Source organism: Heterodontus francisci, chromosome 1, assembly GCF_036365525.1.
Source record: "Heterodontus francisci isolate sHetFra1 chromosome 1, sHetFra1.hap1, whole genome shotgun sequence".
In the NCBI taxonomy this organism is placed as follows: Eukaryota; Metazoa; Chordata; class Chondrichthyes; order Heterodontiformes; family Heterodontidae; genus Heterodontus; species Heterodontus francisci.
The window spans coordinates 285842858-285866161 of NC_090371.1; the positions used below are offsets into that span (position 1 = coordinate 285842858).

At 45.8% G+C, this 23304-nt stretch overlaps 1 protein-coding gene across 5 annotated transcripts in view; it reads left to right on the forward strand.

Annotated features, from left to right (window-relative positions):
- bdh2 (3-hydroxybutyrate dehydrogenase, type 2) overlaps positions 1-23304 on the forward strand; it is a 98583-nt gene that overhangs the window by 35278 nt on the left and 40001 nt on the right. For all 5 annotated transcript variants that reach the window (XM_068047321.1, XM_068047329.1, XM_068047292.1 and 2 more), the window contains exons 4-5: positions 10477-10573; positions 14939-15047. In XM_068047321.1, coding sequence (XP_067903422.1) covers positions 10477-10573; positions 14939-15047 — 206 coding nt within the window. The remainder of the gene's footprint in view (positions 1-10476; positions 10574-14938; positions 15048-23304) is intronic.

The window sequence follows — 23304 nt, forward strand, 5'->3', positions numbered from 1 at the left end:
CTGGTCTATAGTGCCCTATTTTCTCTCTCCCTCCTTTCTTGAATAGTAGCATTACATTTGCTAACTTCCAATGAGCTGGGACTGTTCCAGAATCTAGGCAATTTTGTAAAATCATAACCAGTGCATCCACTATTCCTGCAGCTAGCTCTTTTAGAACCCTAGGATGTAGGCCATCAGGTCCTGGGGATTTGTCAGATTTTAGTCCCTTAATTTTCTCCAATATATTTTCTCATCTGATATTAATTACCTTCAGTTCCTCACTCTTATTAGCGCCTTTGTCCCCTTTATTTAAGGTATGTAATTTGTGTCTTCTACTGTGAAGACAAACACAGAATATTTAGTTTTTAGTTTTAGTTTTAGTTTTAGTTTTAGAGATACAGCACTGAAACAGGCCCTTCGGCCCACCGAGTCTGTGCCGACCATCAACCACCCATTTATACTAATCCTACACTAATTCCATATTCCTACCACATCCCCACCTGTCCCTATATTTCCCTACCACCTACCTATACTAGGGGCAATTTATAATGGCCAATTAACCTATTAACCTACAAGTCTTTTGGCATGTGGGAGGAAACCGGAGCACCCGGAGGAAACCCACACAGACACAGGGAGAACTTGCAAACTCCACACAGGCAGTACCCAGAATTGAACCCGGGTTGCTGGAGCTGTGAGGCTGCGGTGCTAACCACTGCGCCACTATTTGTTCAATGTCTCTGGCATTTTCTCATTCCCCATAATAATTTCACCTGTCTCTGCCTCTAAGGGATGTATGTTTACTTTAGCTACTGTCCTCCTTTTTATATACTTGTAAAAGCTCTTACAATCTGTTTTTATATTCCTGGCTAGTTTACACTCATTCTATTTTTCCCCTTTTTATCAACATTTTGGTCGCCCTTTGCTGGTTTCTAAAACACTCCCAATCCTCAGTCTTGCTAGTATTCTTTGCAACATTATAAGCCTCTTCTTTTAATCTAATGCCATACTTAACTTCCATAGTAAACCAGGGATGGATCTTTCTTGATAAGTTTTTGTTTTTTAATGGAATGTATTTTTGTTGAATATTTTGAATTGTTTCTTTAAATGTTTCCCACTGTTAATTTATTGCCATACCTTTTAGTCTATTTAGCTAATCCACCTTAGCCATCTCTCCCCCCACACCTATGCAATTGGCTTTGCTTAAGTTTAAGATTCATGATTGGGACTGGGGTATGTCACTTTCAAACTTAATATGGAATTCAATTGTGTTATGATCACTTTCTCCATAGGATCTTTTACTATGAGATTACTAATTAACCCTGCCTCAGTGCACAATACTAGATCACAGAATCATAGAATCGTTACAGTGCAGAAGGAGGCCATTCAGCCCATCATGTCCACACTGGCTCTCTGAAAGAGCAATTCCCTCAGTTCCATTCCTCCGCCTTCTCCCTGTAACCCTGCACATTCTTCCTTTTCATATAACTGTCTAATTCCCTTTTGAATGCTTCAATTCAACCTGCCTCCACCGCACTCTCAGGCAGTGCATTCCAGACCTTAACCACTTGCTGTGTGGAAAAGTTTTTCCTCATGTCACATTTGCTTCTCTTACCAAATACTTCAAATCTGTGCCCTCTCGTTCTCGATCCTTTCCCGAGTGGGAACAGTTTCTCTCCATCTACTCTGTGCAGACCCCTCATGATTTGAATACCTCTATCAAATCACCTCTCAGCCTTGTCTTCTCCAAGGAAAACAGTCCTAACATCTCCAATCTATCTTCGTAACTGAAGTTCCTCATCCCTGGAGTCATTCTTGTGAATCTTTTCTGTACTCGCTCCAATACCCTCACATCTTTCCTAAAGTGTGGCGCCCAGAACTGGACGCAATACTCCAGCTGAGGACAAACTAGTGACTTATACAAGTTCAACATAACTTCCCTGCTCTTGTACGCTATGCCCCTATTAATAAAGTCCAGGATACTGTATGCTTTATTAACCGCTATCACAACCTGTCCTGCCACCTTCAATGACTTATGCACATATACACCCAGGTCTCTCTGCTCCTGCACCCCCGTTAGAATTGTACCCTTTATTTTATATTGTCTCTCCATGTTCTTCCTACCAAAATGAATCATGTCACATTTCTCTGCATTGAACTTCATCTGCCACCTGTCTGCCCATTCCAACAACTTGTCTACATCCCTTTGAAGTTCTACACTATCCTCCTCACAGTTCACAATGCTTTTAAGTTTCGTATCATCTGCAAACTTTGTAATTGTGCCCTGTACACCAAAGTCTAGGTCATTAATATATATCAGGAAAAGCAAGGGTCCCAACATGACCCCTGGGAACTCCAATACAAACCTTACTCCGGCCCGAAAAACTTCCATGAACCACTACTCTTTGCTTCCTGTCACTCAGCCAATTTTGTCTCCATGTTGCTTCTGTCCCTTTTATTCTGTGAGCTACAAGTTTGCTCACAAGTCTGTTGTGTGGTACTGTATCAAACGCCTTTTGAAAGTCCATGTACACCACATCAACAGCATTGCCCTAATCAACCCTCTCTGTTACCTCCTCAAAAAACTCCAGCAATTTTAGTTGGATCTAAAATAGCTTTATCCCTATTTAGTTCCACAACTTCTTGTTCCAGGAAACTGTCACGAAAGCACTCTACAAACTCATCTTCAGATACAAATTGAAGATTTGGGCAAGAGATACAGGGGGAATATGAAGAACTTTTGTATGTAGTGGGTGGTAATGAACTGGAACTCGCTGTCCACTAGGGTGGTGGAAGCGGATACAATCAATGACCTCAAAAGGAAATTGGAGGCCACTTGAAGGAAATAGACTTGCAGGGCTACAGGGATCAAGCGGGGGAGTGGGACTGGCTGGATAGCTCTGTGGGGAGCTGGCATGGACTTGATGGGCCGAATGGCCTCCTCTGTGCCGTAAATGACCCTATGATTACCTTTGCCAATTTGATTTGTCCAGTCTAAATGGAGGCTAAAGTCCCCCACAATTGTTATATTGCCTTTGTTACAAGCTACCATTATTTCTTGCTTAATGCTCTGTCTAATGGTATAACTACTTTTAGGGGGCCTATAAACTGCTCCCATCAGTGATTTCTGACCCTTGTTATTTCTAATCTCCACCCATACTGATTGTACTTCCTGATCTTCTGAGCCAGGATACTTTTCTCACTACTGTCCTTATGTCATTCTTTACGATCAGGCTACTTCTCCTTTTCCATTCTGTCTGTCTTTTCGAAATGTTGTTACCCTGGAATATTTATTTCCCAACCTTGGTCCCCTTATAACCATGGGCTGAATTTTGTGTGGGCATTCAGGGCAGGTACGGTGGTGTGGGGGGGATGGAGAATCGCAGCGGAGCCGTCCGCCCTGAAATCCAGCATCATTCCATAGGTTCCCGATTTTGTCAGAGGCGGGAAAGTACCATAGCGGAATTGTCTCCCCAACACAACAGGAACCTATTTTACATTGCTGAAATGCTGTTTAGCATAAATTTAAATGTAATTATTTGTGATTTAATGACTAGACCATGATTTTGTGGCTGATGGTGGCACTCACGTGCTTTCAGCTTTGCGATCTTTAAAAGCTGGCAGCATTGAGGCGAGAGGCCTCAGTGTCACGACGGGAGTTATCCTGACAATTGCAACATAGGGGAAGTGAGGGGTTCTGAGGCCACTGTTGGATCTGTAAGGGGGCCGTGTGTATCGGGGGCTCTGCGAGGGGGGCGTGTGTAATGGGGGCTCTGCAAGGGGGTCGTGTGTATCGGAGGCTCTGCGAGGGGCTCGTGTGTATCGGGGGCTCTGCGAGGGGGCCGTGTGTATCGGGGGGCTCTGCGAGGGGGTCGTGTGTATCGGGGGGCTCTGCGAGGGGGTCGTGTGTATCGGGGGCTCTGCGAAGGGGCCGTGTGTAATGGGGGCTCTGCGAGGGGGCCGTGTGTAACGGGAGCTCCGCGAGGGAGCCGTGCGATTCGGGGGCTCGTGTGTATCGGGGTCTCTGCGAGGGGGCCGTGTGTAACGGGGGCTCTGCGAGGGGGCCGTGTGTAACGGGGGCTCTGCAAGGGGGTCGTGTGTATCGGGGGCTCTGCGAGGGGGTCGTGTGTAACGGGGGCTCTGCGAGGGGGTCGTGTGTATCGGAGGCTCTGCGAGGGGGTCGTGTGTAACGGTGGCTCTGCAAGGGGGTCGTGTGTAACGGAGGCTCTGCGAGGGGGTCGTGTGTAACGGTGGCTCTGCAAGGGGGTCGTGTGTATCCGGGGCTCTGCGAGGGGGTCGTGTGTATTGGGGGCTCTGCGAGGGGGTCGTGTGTAACGGGGGCTCTGCGAGGGGGTCGTGTGTAACGGTGGCTCTGCAAGGGGGTCGTGTGTAACGGGGGCTCCGCGAGGGAGCCGTGTGTAACGGGGGCTCCGCGAGGGAGCCGTGCGATTCGGGGGCTCGTGTGTATCGGGGGCTCTGCGAGGGGGCCGTGTGTGACGGGGGATCTTCAAGGGGGTCGTGTGTAACAGTGGCTCTGCAAGGGGGTCGTGTGTATCGGGGGCTCTGTGAGGGGGTCGTGTGTATCGGGGGCTCTGCGAGGGGGTCGTGTGTATCGGGGGCTCTGCGAGGGGGTTGTGTGTATCGGGGGCTCCGCGAGGGAGCTGTTCGTTTCGGGGGCTCCGCGAGGGGCTCTTGTGTATCGGGGGCTCCGCAAGTGGATCATGTGTATCAGGAGCTATGCGAGCGGGCTGTTTGTATTTGGGGCTCTGCGAGGGGGTCGTGTGTATCAGGGGCTCTGCGAGGGGGTTGTGTGTATCAGGGGCTCTGCGAGGGGCGGTTAGTGTCTATCGGGGAGCTCTGCGAGGGGATTGTGTGTATTTGGGGCTCTGCGAGGAGGTTGTGTGTATCGGGGAGCTCTGCGAGGATTTAGGTTGGGTGTAAATGTGCATTAGAGGGTCTCATAACTGCTGGGTCTCTATGTGATGGCTGACAGTGCTGGAAAAGATGGTGGCCCATTAGTAAGTTTGAGTTCTGAGATACATCAGGCATTCGGCTGAGCAAATAGTGATGAGCATAGTTGCCAAGGCAGGTTCGTCTCTGCATCTGAAGTGATCTGAAGGCCCAGGTCACCTGCCATGGGTCTCATACACCCTGTGCCTTTGGATCCCCTTGGTGTGTTGACGCCCCCCTGACAGAGGCAGACCCAAGAGGCAACAGTGCCTGACCCTTAACCTTCATGTTAAGAGCAGCAGCAACCGGCCAGGCCATGATGGGCCCTTGTACGTCCAGAGAGTCTACAGGACTTGCATCTGCTACCTCCGAATGTCTGCACGACACTGTCAGCGAAGACTATAGTTCTCCAGGGAGGCCATCACCGACTTATGCGGCCTTCTGCAGACCTCTGGGAATTCCAGATCACCCTATACTAATGGCCCTGAAGATCACCGTGGCACTAAACGTCTACACATCTGGATCTTTCCAAGGATCCAGCGGGGCCATGTGTGGGGTGTCCCAGGCAGCAGCCCACCTCTGCATCAAGGAGGTGACCAATACACTGTTCAAGAGGGCGGCGACTGTGCATTACCGGACCAACCCTGACAATCAGGCAGAGCGGTCCATCGGATTCAGGGCCCTCGCTGGAATCCCCCAGGTGCAAGGTGTGATAGATTGCACGCATGTGGCCATCAAGGCTCCCACGGACCAGGCAGCCGCCTTCATCAACAGGAAGGGCTTCCATTCAATCAACGTTCAACTGGTCTGTGAACACTGAAAGCACTTCCTGCAGGGGTGTGCCCGCTTCCCAGGAAGCAGTCAAGACACCTACATACTTTGACAGTCCCAGCTGCCACAACTTTTCAATCCTTCTGCTCACCTTCAGGGGCAGATTCTCAGCGACTAGGGCTATCCATTGAAGACATGGTTTCTGACGCCTGTGAGGAACCCTCGTAACGCACCGGAGGAGAGTTACAACACTTGCCACGGCTCCACCCGAGTGACCATCGAGCAGGCCATTGGGTTGCTGAAGATGAGGTTTGGCTGCCTCAATCAATCCGGTTAAGCCCTGCAGTATGCCCCAGCGAGGGTCTTGTGTAACTTGAGAGTCTGCTGTGCTCTGCACAATCTAGCACTGCAGAGTGGGGATACCTTTGAAGAGGAAGATATGCCTAGTGACAATCATCCTCCAATGAGGAGGATGCAGAGGAGAGAGGGGGGCAAGCAACAATGGATGATGAGAACACGGCGATGGAGGCCAAACATGTTGAGCGACGCGCAAAGTAGGCAAACGACAACCTCATCATGACCTGCTTTCAGCCATCCTGATGTCCACTCACTGAGAATCCAATAAAGACTGATCTTCATGCATGTAGTCTGCTGCCTTCTTTCCATCTATGTTCCCTGAATGTCGACCAGCTGTAAGGAGTGTTAGTGCCTATGGGAGAACATATGTTAATGAGATCTACTGTCACATTGCCATGATAATAAGGACTATGGTCACATTGGCACTGCACTACGGAAAAGGGTGGAAGTCAGAAGCTCACAATTAAGACATGATGGAACACGGATTCCACACAATGATGACTAATGATTGGCATGAAAGAATGTTTAATTAAATTCCAAATAACGTATTTGCATCACCCGTGAATACCCAAGTGTGGCTAGGTGCTTTTCTTAATACAGTTGTGGGTGCTCCTAAGTGGTGTGACCCAGCACTAACAGCTGTGCTAGAGACAGGCTGCTGATCAGGACACCCCTTGGCCTGCGATAACATCGGCGGCTGTCCTCTGGAGGCCTGAGACCTGGAGGACTCCAGCTGCCTGAGGGTTTCCTGCACTGGCACAGGACTCTCGTCAGGCATCATGGCTGCTGGAACTAGGTTCAGTGGCAGATGGGCTGAACAGCCAGTGTCCACGCTCGGAGGGCCCTGAGGGGAACTTCCAGATGTGGAGGTCAGCCTCTCCTCCCTCTCAAGGCTCACTGGATCTTCCTTGCTCACCAGAAAAGGACAAGGGGTGGGAGAAGTCTCCAGCTCTTGGTCCTCCTCTCGCCTTGCCACTGCTGAATTGAGCTCTTGGTCAAGGTGATGGTGTGCAGATCATCGCACCTCTGTGGTATTTGGCTCTCCATGAGGGTCGCCAAGCTCTCAATGGAGGAAGCCATATGCTCGTATGCCTGGGACATGGCAGCTGTCATGGCATGAATAGACTCCTCCATCATCCACTCATGGCTGCGCATGGCCTCTGGCATCTCTGCCAGATGTTGCCTTACCTCTCTCTGCAACTCTAGCATGCTCTATGCTGTCAACAAGAAAAGCTCATCATCATCCTGGGGCTCAGCACGGGCCTGGACACCCACAGTCCTCCAACTGTCAGAGGCCTTGGCTGTCTCAGTCTCAGCCAGCTGCTCAGGTGCGTTGTGCTGTGCTCTCACCAGCTAGTGACCCTGATTCTAATACTGATCAATTACCCACCAAGGTGAAAGTATCTGAGCTGCTGGAATGTGCATCCTCTGAGTGTGTAGCACCTCCTCAGGTTCACGGATGCCCCTCTGTGACTGCAGCCACCTGCGAACATCGTCCTGCCTGAGAGAACAGAAAAATGTGTGTGTTAGGTTGCACATATCCCGTTATGTTAGGTTGCACATATCCCGTTATGTTAGGTTGCACATATCCCGTTATGTCAAACATGCCTGATGTGGTTCTCCATAATTTATGAATTTTTCTATGAATGGCAATAATCACTCTCTTACGCAGGGACTCCAGGCTCCCCGTCAGATATAGCACATCCGCCCTGACTCCCTGGTAGTTCTAAAGCCTCTTCCTTGGCCTGGCTTAGAGGACGAATGTGAGAGACCCCTCCACCGGTCCTGGCCGTCTCCCTCTTCTGCAAGAGGAAGGATGGAGAAATTATAAATTGATATAAATATCACCATGACAGTTATGCTACTATGGGCCCCTCCTCCCCAGCACAGTGGCGCAGTGGTTAGCACCGCAGCCTCACAGCTCCAGCGACCCGGGTTCAATTCTGGGGACTGCCTGTGTGGAGTTTACAAGTTCTCCCTGTGTCTGCGTGGGTTTCCTCCGGGTGCTCCGGTTTCCTCCCACATGCCAAAGACTTGCAGGTTGATAGGTAAATTGGCCATTATAAATTGCCCCTAGTATAGGCAGGTGGTAGGGAAATATAGGGACAGGTGGGGATGTGGTAGTAATGTGGAATTAGTGTAGGATTAGTATAAAATGGGTGGTTGATGGTCGGCACAGACTCGGTGGGCCAAAGGGCCTGTTTCAGTGCTGTATCTCTAAACTAAACTAAACTAAATGAGGGATCTGATACATCTGGTGATGACTCAGGCTGTCATGGGATTTACCAGGGTTGCACTATGAACGAGGTTGGCGTGTGGCCCAGATGCAGCCATGCATCTGTCATGATGAGGTTATAATCTCTCTGCCACGGCACAAACAGTGGCACCCTCACCATGTCGCACAGCCTGTAGTCACATGCAAACCCCAAAAAGAGCATTGGAACGTGGCTCTCACCTTGGCTGAATGCAGGAGATCATTGACCCTCTTCCTGCATTGTACCTTGTTGTGTTGAGTGACCCCACGGCTGCTGACCTCCTCTGCGATCTCCACCCAGGCTTGCTTGGTCAGGCGGGAGGACCTCTTCTTGCTATCGCTGGGTAAGAGAACCTTCCGCCTTACCCTTGGAGCCTGGAGGAGAATCTGCAGGGAGGCCACCCTTGGTTTATCCTCTGCCATCCTATACAATCTCCTTTGTGGGGGTTGAGTGGTGCAGGAAACAGTGCTGTAAATTTTTATGCTTCCCTGTACACAGAACGTTTATTGACTGCAAGGCAGGAGTGATTGCAGGGCTGGCAGGCTTTTAAAGATGGCGCCAGCACCTGATTCACTCTCAGCTGATGGCGTAATCTATGTCTCACCTCCCACCCTTGCCATATGATTGGAGGTGACCAGTGCTTCCATTATGCTAAATGGCACTTGCCTTGTAATCACAACGGCACGGCCATACCCTTGACTTATGGGAACGCCGCCCTTTTCTGGGCCTGCCGCCAGGACCAGCGGCAGGCTCATTTAATTTAGCCCCGTGGCTCTGTAATGACGATTAGATCTAAACCACTTATCTCTATTTGTGCCACTAGTTCATCCATCTGATTTTGAATGCTTCGCGCATTCAGGTAAAGAGCTTTTAATTCAACTTTTTACTCCTATTCTTTGCTTGAACCTTATTCGCTGATGTACTATTACTATTAATCTCTCTGTCTCTACCTGTCCCAATTTGCTTGGCTTTGCCAAAATCGGTACACTGTTCTATTGTCTTGACTTTTCTCTTGAGAAACCTGAACACTTCCTGCCCTGTAGTTTAAAGCCTTAGTTACACTATTCTCCAGGACACTGATCCCATCCCAGTTTAAGTGGAGCCCATCCCAACGGAACAGCTCCCCCTTTTCCCAGTACTGGTGCCAGTGCCCCATGAAGTGAAACCCCTTCTTCCCACACCACTCTTTGAGCCACGGGTTTAATTCTCAAATCTGCTTGACAATCTGCCAATTGGCGCGTGGCTCAGGTAACAACCAGAGACTTTAACCTTTGAGGTTCTGTGTTTTAAATTGGCCCCTCAGGTATTACATTTTGATAAGAAAAATAAGGAGGTCACATATTACTTGGAGAAAGGGACCTGGGAATATAAATACAGACATCACAAAGTGGTAACACCGGTCTATAGGCCATAACAAAACCAAACACCGAGGCTTATTTCCAGAGGGATAGAATTGAAAGGTAGAGAAGTTATAGTAAACTTGAATTGAACCTTGGTTAGACCACACTAGGAGTACTGCCTACTGTTCTGGTTGCCAAATTATAAAAAGGATATAGAGGAACCGGACAGGGTGCAAAAAATATTTATGAGAATGATGCCAGAACTACGAAGTCATACCTATCAGGGGAGGGTGAACAGCCTGGGTCTCTTTTCTCTTGAAAGGAGAAGGCTAAGGGGTGACCTGAAAGAGGTCTTTAAAATTATGAAAGGTATTGACAGAGTGGATACAGAGAGCGTGTTTCCACTTGTGGGGAAGAGCATAACTGGAGGCCATCAATAGAAGATAGACAGCAAGAAAACCAATAGTGAATTCAGAAGAAACTTCTTTACCCGAAGAGTAGTGAGAATGTGGAACTCGCTACCACAGGGAGTGGTTGAGGCAACTAGTATAGATGCATTTAAGGTGAGGCTAGACAAGCATATGAAGGAGAAGGGAATTGAGGGTTATGCTGATGAGGTTATATGAGGAAGGATGGGAGGAGTTTCATGTGGAGCATAAACACTGGCATGGACTGGATGGGCTGAATGGCCTGTTTCCATGCTGTATGTCCTAATGTAATTCTATGTACCATGATTTATATATTCTGTAAATCAGCCACTATTGCCCTCCTGTTGCTAAATGACAAATTAACCTGAATTTCTGTTAAATGTTTTTGCTGCCTAACAGGTATCCAAACTAAAGTCCTGGATGTGACACAGAAAGAGCAAGTAGAAAAGCTGGCCAAGGAAATTGAGAAAATTGATGTCCTGTTCAACTGTGCAGGGTAATAAAGATAATACATTTAAATGTATTTTGGGGTAAAGCTTCTTTTGACCGAAGAGTGGTTGTTTGATCTTAGTTTACCTTAATATTATCACTTGTCCTTATTTAGACCTCATATCGCTTTAAGAGACTGTATGAACCACTTCAAAGTGTGATGGATACCAATAACATTAGTGCAGTAAGTTATTGATAGATTTTTGATGAAAAATTGAAAATTTTGTTAGTGGAACTTTACAAATGAGAACCACAATTGAAGTGTAGGGATAGGGTGAAATAATTTAGCATTTGCTCTTTGAAAGTAGGATGTCATTTGCTGAGGCATGCTCTTCTTTTGAAGGACTTAGTTCCTTCATGACATTAAACCTTCAAACAGGTGGATATATTGCAATGCATTATCATAACCTGTTGCCATTGTGTAAATACTGATGATATTTAAATGTATGTATCAAGGAATGGAGCTAGGGCTTTGTTGAAGTCAGCACATTCGTATCAAAGGTTGGTTATTCATTTATATCATCCAGTGTCTCGCACGACTTTGTGCTGGAAGGTTTGTTGGTCATCATCTTGACTAATGTTTTGATTGAGGTCATTACCAAGGCTGCCCAAGGTCAAGATCTCAATCCCAATCCCAGCTGCCCCTTCGCATTGAACTGCATAGGTCAGCAAATCCATTACATTGCTTGTGAAATTCCCTAAAACTAAAAAAAATTAAAACATTACTATTTCTGTGCTGTTTTCAAATACTCTGTTACCAAGTCTTGGTGCCCCGTAGCACTAAGTAAATCCAGGCATTAGCCTAGTTTCTCTCAGCCTTAGCTCCAGTTCTGTCCTGGCACCAGCACCCCTTCTGTTTGTCTCTCATCTGAGTGTGTTCCCATACAGCAGCCTTGACATTCTCCTGATCTGTTTAACTTCAGAGGGAGATGGGCAGCAGCTGCAGAGAAATGGCAGAGACGTGGTGTAACTGGGTTATGCTGAGTCTCCATTGTTCACCATGGGTTTCTGCTGGTCTCCTGATGGAATAATGGCCAAAGACCATGAGAACCCTGTGGATTTACAGGCTCTCTTTTCCCTACACAGTCCTGGTACCTATCTCACTGGCACTGTGACCTTGGCACTGATTGGCACTAAATAGAATCATTGAATCTTGGAGCACAGAAGGAGCTATTCAGCCTAATGTGCCAGTGCTGGCTCTTTTAGTTCCACACCCCATAACCCTGAAAATTAGTCCTCTTCAAATACTTGTCCATTTGCCTTTTAATAGTTCCAATGGAATCTGATTCCACTACCCTTTCACATAGAGCGTCCCCTGTGTGAAGAGATTTCTCCTCATTCCCACTATAATTCTTTTGCCAGTTATTTTAAATATGACCTCTGATTACTGACACACTTGCCAGAGGAAATAGTAACTTTCTGCTTGCTGTATCAAAACCCCTCATAATTTTGAATACCTTTATTAGGTCTCCCTTAACCTTCTCTGCTCTAAGGAGAACAATCCTAGCTTCTGCAAACTCTGCAAATAACTGAACTCACTCAGCCCTGGCACCATCCTGGTGAATCCCCTCTGTACTCTCTCCAGGGCTTTGACATCCTTCCTAACGTGTGATGCCCAGAATTGGACACAATAGTGCAGCTGAAGCCTAACTTCCTTGTTTCTCAATTCAGTGCCCCTGCTTACAGCCACATGCTTTCTTAACTGCCTTCTCAACTTGTCTTGCCACCTTCAAAGATGTGTGAATCTGCACCCCAAGGACAAGAGGCCCCAGCACCGAGCACGAGAGACCCAGCACCAAACTAGTGAGACACTGTAGCTGGTACTGAACGAAAGAGATCTTAACACTGTCAGTGAATGAGAGACCTTGGCCCTAAGTGCAATAGGCACTGAAGCATTTTGTTCTTCAAGCAACATTTCGATACGACTTCTGTCTGTTCTTAAGCAAACCCAGTGATGGAACATTGTGTGTAGTCATTGTACACCAGCAGGATATGAAACTGGCCTTGTTCCATGATATGTTTATTGAAACAAGTATTTGGCACTCACAGTTCACATTAAGGGCATGAATTCATCATAAATGAGAGGAAAGAGCTAAGGTCCACCAGGTGTGTCAGAAAGCACTCAGAAACTTGGAATCCATTTCAGACAGGTGCTGCAAGTAAAAACAGAAAAGTGCTGGAAATACTCAGCAGGTCTGGCAGCATCTGTGGAGAGAGAAAGCAGAACATTTAGCCTTTGTTCTCGTAGCCATGCCAGTGAGATATGGGAGACAATGCCAGGCTGTACAGACGCAAGATCCGGAGGTGCAACCAGCAGCAGCTCTGACCCAGGAGCAAGCTGTTGTAAGAAATGAGCCATTGGGGGTTTGGTAGTATTATGTTACTGGACAATAATCCAGAGAATGCAAGTTAAAATTTCACCATGGCACTTTGAGAATCTGGAGTTAAGAAGCTGGTATCAGTAATAGTGATCCTGAATCTGGCAGATTGTCATAAAACCTTGAGAGAAGGAAACTTGCCATCCTGCCGATCTGGTCTGCATGTAACTCCAGTCCCACACAAATGTGGTTTGCTCTTAACTGCCCTCTGAAGTGGTCTAGAAAACGACTGTATTGTATCAAACAAACTACAGCGATTCATGAAGAACACCTAGCATCGACTTCTCAGGGCAACTGAGGATGGGCAATAATTGCCAACCTTGGCAGCACTGCCAATGACACTCATAATCTATAATCAATGATTTGATATGGGGACCAATTGTAATATTTCCAAGTTTGCGGATAACACAAAATTTGATGGGAATGTGAGTTATGAAGAGGATGCAAAAAGGCTTCAAGGGGATCTGGACAGGCTGATGGCGTAATCTATGTCTCACCTCCAATCTGAACTCCCTCTCAGGTTCCCACCCTCCTCAATAGCACTAGCAAATCTCCCTGCGAGGATATTGGTCCCAGTCCTGCTAAGATGCAACCAGTCCATCTTGTATAGGTCCCACCTGCCCCAGAACCAGTCCCAATGTCTCAGAAATCTGATGCCCTCCCTTCTACACCAGTTCTCCAGCCACATGGTCAATCGATCAATTCTCCTATTCCTATGCTCACTAGCATGTGACACTGGGAGTAATCCAGAGACTGCTGCTTTTGAGGTTGTGCTTTTTAATCTCCTTCCTAGCTCCCTAAAATCTGCTTTCAGGATCTCATCCCTCTTCCTCCCTATGCCATTGCTACCAATGTGGGCCATGACCTCTGGCCGTTCACCCTCCCCCAGAAGGATGTCCTGCAGCCTCTCCGTAACATCCTTGACCCTGGCACCAGGGAGGCAACACACCATCCTGGAGTCACGTTTACTGCCGCAGAAACACCTGTCTGATCCCCTAACCAGCAAATCCCCTATCACTACTGCTCTTCCATTCCTCTTCCTCCCCTCCTGTGCAGCTGAGCCACCTGCACTCCTCTGAGGAACCATTGCTCTCACCAGTATCCAAATGGAAACCGATTAGCAAGTGAGATCATATCAGGGGATTCCTGCACTACCTGCCTGGTTCTCTTCGACTGCCTGGTGGTCACCCATTCCCTATATGCCTGCATGCTCCAAATCTTTGGTGTGACCACTTCCCTAAACGTGCTATCCACGTAGTCTCCGCCTCACGGATGCACAACCCAGAGCTCAAGCTTCTGCAGCCGGTGACAGTTCCGGCAGATGTGTTTGTCTAGGACACAGGGTGCGTCCATGACTTCCCACATACCACAGGCTGTACATTCCACTCGGCAGAGTTGCACTGCCATACCCTACCTTTACAGGCTATTTATTATAAGTAGAATAGCTTTCCAGGTACTCACCAAACAGCTCCTTCCACTATACTGAAGTAGGAACCAAATACTGGAGGGTTAAAAAAAATAGAAAAATGGGGCACCTCCTCCCTCCTTCACTGAACTCGCCACTCACCAAACTCGAACCTCTACACTCAGCTTGCAATCTGCATACCATTTGCAGGCTGCACCCAGACCTCTGTATTTATACCTTTTGAAGCTGAAATTCCAGCAACCAGAGTTGACTTGTCAGCTACTTAACTAATCAACTACTCTGCAGTAGAGCCTGTTAATCCCTGCCGACGATTGTGAAAAAATTACTTTACTTTCTTATTCCTAATTTAGCTAGAGGGTAAATCCCAGTTAAATGCTAACTGCAGACCAGACTATAAAGATAACGACACTCAAAATCCCCACTCACCAAACTCGAATCTCCACACTCAGCTTGTGATCTGCACAATCTGCTTGTTTGTTTGTTAGTGTACAGCTGGTTTATCATTTTATAGATCAAATAAAAAGTTTTGTGTTTACTCCCTTTCATTTTTTATTATTTTCTGCCCTAGCTTTGTCCATCATGGCACAATTCTGGATTGTGAAGACAAAGACTGGGACTTTACCATGAACCTTAATGTCCGTAGCATGTATTTGATGATCAGAACCTTTTTGCCTAAGGTAAGTCCATCTGGAACCCAGCAAATGGCAGACCTTACTATTCCAGCACTGGCAAGAGATAGAGATATTATTCAGTTGTTTGCATAAACTATAATATTAAGATCCTGGTTGTCGAGGTAATTTACTGAGAAGACAGAGAAATTTCCATCTTCATAACAATAACCAGTTGGCCAAATAAGCATCTAATGTAGCAGCAGCATCGTGGTAACAAAGTGAGAGTTCTGTTTATGAAGAAAGGGTCTTATAAGAGAAAAGAAAGCATAGAGTAGGTTAAAGGTTTGGCACAACATTGTGGGCCGAAGGGCCTGTACTGTGCTGTACTGTTCTATGTTCTATGTTCTATTAGAATTGTACAATTATTACATCACAGAAACTGGCCATTCAGCTCAACCAGTCTGTATTGGTGTTTATTCTCTACATGAGCAAGGGTATATGTCATGTCCACAAAGAATGTGAATTGAAAATTTTCTTGGAGCTGTTATTTCACCACAACCGTAACAGCGCCATAAGACTAGTGGAAGAGTGCTTAAGCTCATAAACGTGTTCATAATGAAACCATCAGAGTTAACTATCTCACTGCAGCTCATCTCATTAATACCCTAATTTCCCCCGTTGAACCTCATCATTTAATGCCATATCTTATCTGTTGTAGCAATCAGTTTCAGTGGGTACAGTAGCATAGTGGTTATGTTACAGGACCAGTAACACAGAGGCCTGGACTAATGATCTGGAGATATGAGTTCAAATCACAGCATGGCAACTGGAGAGTTTAAATTCAGTTAAATCATTCTGGAATTGAAAAGCTAGTATCAGTAATGGCGATGAAACCTATCTGGTTCACTCATGTCCTTTAGGGAAGAAAATCTGCCGTCCTTACCCTGTCTGGCCTACATGTGACTCCAGACCCATAGCAATGTGGTTGACTCTTAACTGCCCTCTGAAATAGCCTAGTAAGATACTCAGTCATATTTAAGAAGGCAGCTCACCACTGCCTTCTCGAGGGCAATTAGGGATGGGCAATAAATGCTGGTCTTATCAACAATGCCCACAGACCACGGGTGAATAAAAATAAAAAATATATAAAATCTGTGGTGTTGGTAAATACTATAGAGCAACAAGCTTGGAATAGTTGACTATGTGCCAGGATTGAGAGTTCTAGCTGCAGTCTTATATTTAGAGGACATTTTACTCACAGAAACAAATGCAGAAATGTGAAAGCTGCAGGAGATCAGCTGCTGAGCTCAGTAACAGGTTAGTCAACTTTCAATCTTCCTAAAGTGGCATAAAAGCAAAATACTGCGGATGCTGGAAATCTGAAACAAAAACAAGAAATGCTGGATTCACTCAGCAGGTCTGGCAGCATCTGTGGAAAGAGAAGCAGAGTTAACGTTTCGGGTCAGTGACCCTTCTTCGGAACTGACAAATATTAGAAAAGTTCAGAGGCTTCAGATATGTGGATCATTGGGATACCTTCTGGGGAAGGTGGGACCTGTACAAGAAGGACGGGTTGCATCTGAACTGGAGGGGCACCAATATCCTGGGCGGGAGGTTTGCTAGAGCTCTTCGGGAGGATTTAAACTAGTTTGGCAGGGGGATGGGAACCGGAGCTAAGGATCAGTGGATGGGGTAGCTGTTGAACAGGCAGATACAGAGTGCAGAGAGTCTGTGAGGAAGGTTAGACAGTTGACAGGGCAAAGTTGCAGCCAGTATGATGGGTTGAAGTGTGTCTATTTTAACGCAAGAAGTGTCAGGAATAAGGGTGATGAACTTAGAGCATGGATCAGTACTTGGAGCTACGATGTTGTGGCCATTACGGAGACTTGGTTATCACAGGGGCAGGAATGGATGTTGGATGTTCCGGGGTTTAGATGTTTCAAAAGGAATAGGGAGGGAGGTAAAAGAGGTGGGGGAGTGGCATTGCTAATCAGGGATAGTATCACAGCTGCAGAAAGGGAGGTCGTCGAGGAGGGTTTGTCTACTGAGTCATTATGGGTGGAAGTCAGAAACAGGAAAGGAGCAGTCACTTTATTGGGAGTTTTCTATAGACCCCCCAATAGCAACAGAGACACGGAGGAACAGATTGGGAGGCAGATTTTGGAAAGGTGCAGAAGTAACAGGGTTGTTGTCATGGGTGACTTCAACTTCCCTAATATTGATTGGAACCTCCTTAGTGCAAATAGTTTGGATGGAGCAGTTTTTGTCAGGTGTATCCAGGAAGGTTTCCTGACTCAATATGTAGATAGGCCGACTAGAGGGGAGGCTGTGTTAGACTTGGTGCTTGGCAACGAACCAGGCCAGGTGGCAGATCTCTCGGTGGGAGAATATTTCGGTGATAGTGATCACAACTCCCTGACCTTTACGATAGTCATGGAGAGGGACAGGAGCAGACGGGATGGGAAAATATTTAATTGGGGGAGGGGGAATTACAATGCTATTAGGCAGGAACTGGGGAGCATAAATTGGGAACAGATGTTCTCAGGGAAATGCACGACAGAAATGTGGAGGTTGTTTAGGGAGCACTTGCTGCGACTGCTGGATAGGTTTGTCCCGATGAGGCAAGGAAGGGATGGTAGGGTGAAGGAACCTTGGATGACAATGTTAATCTAAGTTATTTTTTGCCTTCAGTCTGGTTCAGTAAATATACCGAGTCGGATGTGTAGGTAAAATCAATTACTTTATTTGCGCAGTCGCCAGCGGACTTACTCTGAGAACAGCGGCACTGACTCCACCAGAGTCTGTCGGGTCCCCCCCCAGAGTAAGTGAAGTTTGTGATACAGGTACTACTGTTTATACATTAACACCTCCTTGTTTAACCAATCAGTGCGGTACAATTCGACTTCACCCACGTGGTGACATGCAGTACATCTGTTGCTGAGGTTAACAATACACTCTATTCTCTATACATACTTGTTACTAATAAAATATTGTTTTGTACCAGCAAGATAAAACAAAGCGGTCAAGCAAACTAATTAGCAAGAGCATAGGAATCATCAATAACCATGCTGGTCTCACTCCCTACATTGATCATGAGTCTGTCTCTACCTTGTGACAAGTAATTGCGGCGCATCCTGCTATCTCTATTAGGTGTACATTCCTGAGTGTTTCGTGCAGTGTGCAGCTACATCAAGTAGTGGCAGTTCACGAAGATAAGAGGGGCCTAGCACTCCTTATCACTCACACAGGGATGGACATCATTTGATTCACATGAGTCCATCTGCTTCAAACCACAGGGAGTCACACAATCAGGCCATAAAGAACAGATGTCTTTGCAATTACCGGTGTCAGCTAATCTTCACAATCTCACACTTCCAGCTTTTACTTAAAACTATCTCATTGTGGTTTCTGCCACTTAAAATCAAAAGCTCAGCAAAGCTACTATTCCTAACTTGGCTATTTTTCCCATTACGCATAGTGCCATGCCTTTCTGCTCACTTACACATTCCCCCCTTTTATCATTCTATGATAATCTTCTCTCTACTGATCAACTTGTATATGATTATATATATTCACAAGGATTATATGGATCTATTTACTCAAATAACATTTAAACAGTAAAATATAAAAGCAAATAAAGAAAAAACTCAGCAACTGCTGAATCAGAAGGGTAGGCTGAGCCACCCTCTAACAAGGGGGCGTGTATTAGCCTGGTCATTATGTTTTTCATTCTAACTGTTCCCTAGGATTGTCATGTCCGGGTGATAAGAAGAGTGCTGTTGAAGTACAATGTCTCTCTCTCTCTCTCTCTCTCTCTCTCTCTCGCTGTACCAGCTGCAAGGCCAAGTTGCCTCTGCAGCCCTGAAGTTATGAAGTCATTACTGATAAGCTGTCCCTCCCTGCAGCACTGAAGCTAGCTTGTTAGCAGTACATGATTGATTAATTGTTTCATCTTAAATGTTTCCATGTAATTCTGTTCTTAAAAATTCTAAAATCTAAATTCTGTTCTCACAGTCCCCCCTTTGATTCTTCAAAACATTTGTAAAAATCATTCCCTTGATCCCACCTAGGTGCCTTTAATGGTCACTCTTTGTCTAGAAACAGCCTTCAACACCCAGAGGGGTCGCACTCAATACGTTGCCTGCTTGTGCCATAATAGGGGCCTGCGGGAACTCTGTAAAGGCATAAATTTTGCAGGGGCTTCAACTATCTGCTGACAAAATAAAAGGTGGTACTCTTGTACAATTACAATTTCATTCGCAAAGCATAAGCAGTGTAATATTGAAGAAAGCACAATTTAAACATCACTATTACAGAATCAATCAATTGTGCGAACATAATACAGTCGCAATTTCATTCTTAGAGTATACTGATCTTTCACTAATTCATTTTAACAATATATGAATAGGTTATACATTTACCCTTGTGTGGCATAACTAATTGTCCCTCCTTTGACAGAGCAAGTTCGAACACTAATTGCTTTTTCGGGTAACTGTCCAACCTGTGTTCATACATCCTCTTACATCGCCTAATTAATTTCTAAAGTTGCCAAATTAAGTAGGTCACATATAACACCATGATATCCAAAACCACTATCAAGACATGGGAGATAATTCTAAACCAGGGGTGTATCTGCACGTCTGACCCCCAGTTCCATAAGTCCTCCTGCCAGGTAGAATCATTTATCTTGTCAATCTCATCTTGTTGCATCTTCGACTGTTGTTCCAAATTGTAGTACACTACAGCAATGACTTCTAGCTGCTGTCTCTCTTTACCCAAGCGTGTGGGCAATGGCTGAATAGTCAAATCCTCCTTAATACTTTCTGTCTTTTGCTTATGTATCTGTACCAACTCCATCTTCCCCAGAGTAAGTGAAGTTTGTGATACAGGTACTACTGTTTATACATTAACACCTCCTTGTTTAACCAATCAGTGCGGTACAATTCGACTTCACCCACGTGGTGACATGCAGTACATCTGTTGCTGAGGTTAACAATACACTCCATTCTCTATACATACTTGTTACTAATAAAATATTGTTTTGTACCAGCAAGATAAAACAAAGCGGTCAAGCAAACTAATTAGCAAGAGCATAGGAATCATCAATAACCATGCTGGTCTCACTCCCTACATTGATCATGAGTCTGTCTCTACCTTGTAACAAGTAATTGCGGCGCATCCTGCTATCTCTATTAGGTGTACATTCCTGAGTGTTTCGTGCAGTGTGCAGCTACATCAAGTAGTGGCAGTTCACGAAGATAAGAGGGGCCTAGCACTCCTTATCACTCACACAGGGATGGACATCATTTGATTCATATGAGTCCATCTGCTTCAAACCACAGGGAGTCACACAATCAGGCCATAAAGAACAGATGTCTTTGCAATTACCGGTGTCAGCTAATCTTCACAATCTCACACTTCCAGCTTTTACTTTTAACTATCTCATTGTGGTTTCTGCCACTTAAAATCAAAAGCTCAGCAAAGCTACTATTCCTAACTTGGCTATTTTTCCCATTACGCATAGTGCCATGCCTTTCTGCTCACTTCCACAACAAGAGATGTGGAACAGCTAGTCAAGAGGAAGAAGGAAGCTTACTTAAGGTTGAGGAAGCAAGGATCAGACAGGGCTCTAGAGGGTTACAAGGTAGCCAGGAAGGAACTGAAGAATGGACTTAGGAGAGCTAGAAGGGGACATGAAAAAGTCTTGGCGGGTAGGATTAAGGAAAACCCCAAGGCATTCTACACTTATGTGAGGAACAAGAGGATGGCCAGAGTGAGGGTAGGGCCGATCAGGGATAGTGGAGGGAACTTGTGCCTGGAATCGGAGGAGGTAGGGGAGGTCCTAAATGAATACTTTGCTTCAGTATTCAATAGTGAGAGGGACCTGGTCGTTTGTGAGGACAGCGTGAAACAGGCTGATATGCTTGAACAGGTTGATGTTAAGAGGGAGGATGTGCTGGAAATTTTGAATGATATGAGGACAGATAAGTCCCCGGGGCCAGACGGGATATACTGAAGGATATTACAGGAAGCAAGGGAAGAGATTGCCGTGCCTTTGGCGATGATCTTTGCGTCCTCACTGTCCACTGGAGTAGTACCAGATGATTGGAGGGTGGCAAGTGTTATTCCCTTGTTCAAGAAAGGGAATAAGGATAACCCTGGGAATTGTAGACCAGTCAGTCTTACGTCGGTAGTGGGCACATTATTGGAGAGGATTCTGAGAGACAGGATTTATGATTATTTGGAAAAGCATGGTTTGATTAGAGACAGTCAGCATGGCTTTGTGAGGGGCAGGTCATGCCTCACAAGCCTTATTGAATTCTTTGAAGAGGTGACAAAACACATTGATGAAGGAAGAGCAGTGGATGTGGTGTATATGGATTTTAGAAAGGCGTTTGATAAGGTTCCCCATGGTAGGCTCATTCAGAAAGTAAGGAGGCATGGGATACAGGGAAAGTTGGCTGTCTGGATACAAACTTGGCTGGCCCATAGAAGACAGAGTAAATGGAAAGTATTCAGCATGGAGCTCGGTGACCAGTGGTGTTCCTCACGGATCTGTTCTGGGACCTCTGCTCTTTGTGATTTTTATAAATGACTTGGATGAGGAAGTGGAAGGCTGGGTTAGCAAGTTTGCCGATGACACGAAGATTGCTGGAGTTGTGGATAGTGTGGAAGGCTGTTGTCGGTTGCAACGGGACATTGACAGGATGCAGAGCTGGGCTGAGAAGTGGCAGATGGAGTTCAACCTGGAAAAGTGTGAAGTGATTCATTTTGGAAGGTCGAATTTGAATGCGGAATACAGGCTGAAAGACAGGATTCTCGGCAGTGTGGAGGAACAGAGGGATCTTGGGGTCCATGTCCATAGATCGCTCAAAGTTGCCACCCAAGTTGATAGGGTTGTTAAGAAGGCGTATGGTGTGTTGGCTTTCATTAACAGGGGGATTGAGTTTAAGAGCCGTGAGGTTATGCTGCAACTCTATAAAGCCCTGGTTAGACCACACTTGGAATATTGTGTTCAGTTCTGGTCGCCTCATTATAGGAAGGATGTGGAAGCTTTAGAGAGGGTGCAGAGGAGATTTACCAGGATGCTGCCTGGACTGGAGGGCATGTCTTATGAAGAAAGGTTGAGGGAGCTAGGGCTTTTCTCATTGGAGCGAAGAAGGATGAGAGGTGACTTGATAGAGGGGTACAAGATGATGAGAGGCATAGGTAGAGTGGATCACCAGAGACTTTTTCCCAGGGTGGAAAGGGCTATCACCAGGGGGCATAATTTTAAGGTGATTGGAGGAAGGTTTCGGGGAGATGTCAGAGGTAGGTTCTTTACACAGAGAGTGGTGGGTGCGTGGAATGCACTGCCAGCGGTGGTCGTAGAAGCAGATACATTAGGGACATTTAAGCGACTCTTGGATAGGTACATGGATGATAGTAGAATGAAGGGTATGTAGGTAGTTTGATCTTAGAGTAGGTTAAAGGGTCGGCACAACGTCGTGGGCCGAAGGGCCTGTACTGTGCTGTACTGTTCTATGTTCTGTGTTCTATAGAAGAGGTCTTCACTACGGAACAGTGAGAGATTAGAACCCATTATTACCATATAATCTACTCATCATCTTATTTTCTGAGTCTTTGAGGAAGGTTAGCATCCAATAAACTATGTATAATGCTTTCCGTGCGACTAATTCTGTTCCCTCTTCGTCCATAAACCATCTTATTTATTGATTGTCTTGTCAAATAGCTACTTTGTTTTCTAAATTTAATAGAACCTTTTGAACTTATCAACTTTATTTGTATAGTATCAATTTCATTTCACAGAGCAGTTCCTGATTCTACTCCTCCCAAACTTGAGCCTAACATGCCAAGCAGCTTCCTTTTGAGTATTTTAGGTGTGTGCTCTTGTGTATGTCCAAATTCCTTCACCCCACCATTGGTGGCCATGCCTTCACCCATCTATGTCCTAAGCTCTGGAGTTTCCTCCCAAATCCTCTCTGTCTTTCTACCTCTCCTCCTTTAAGAGGCTCCTTAAAATCTACCACTTTGCCCAATCTTTTAGTCACCTGACCTTATGTCTCCTCCTTTGATTTGGCATCAATTTTTTTCTGATATTTTATGAATCATCTTGACATGAGGCTATATAACTGAAAGTTGTTATTACTGTATAACTGAACTTTCTGATTCTGATAGGTGTACCACAATAAATGCCCAAACCCTTTGTTCTGCCTCCACCACGTGGCTCATTCTTTAGTCTTGTTAGGGTTGTTTTCAGCTGGGGTTCAGTCAGTAGAATCCAATCATGTGTCCAGAGATCGTTCACATACAGTTTAACAGT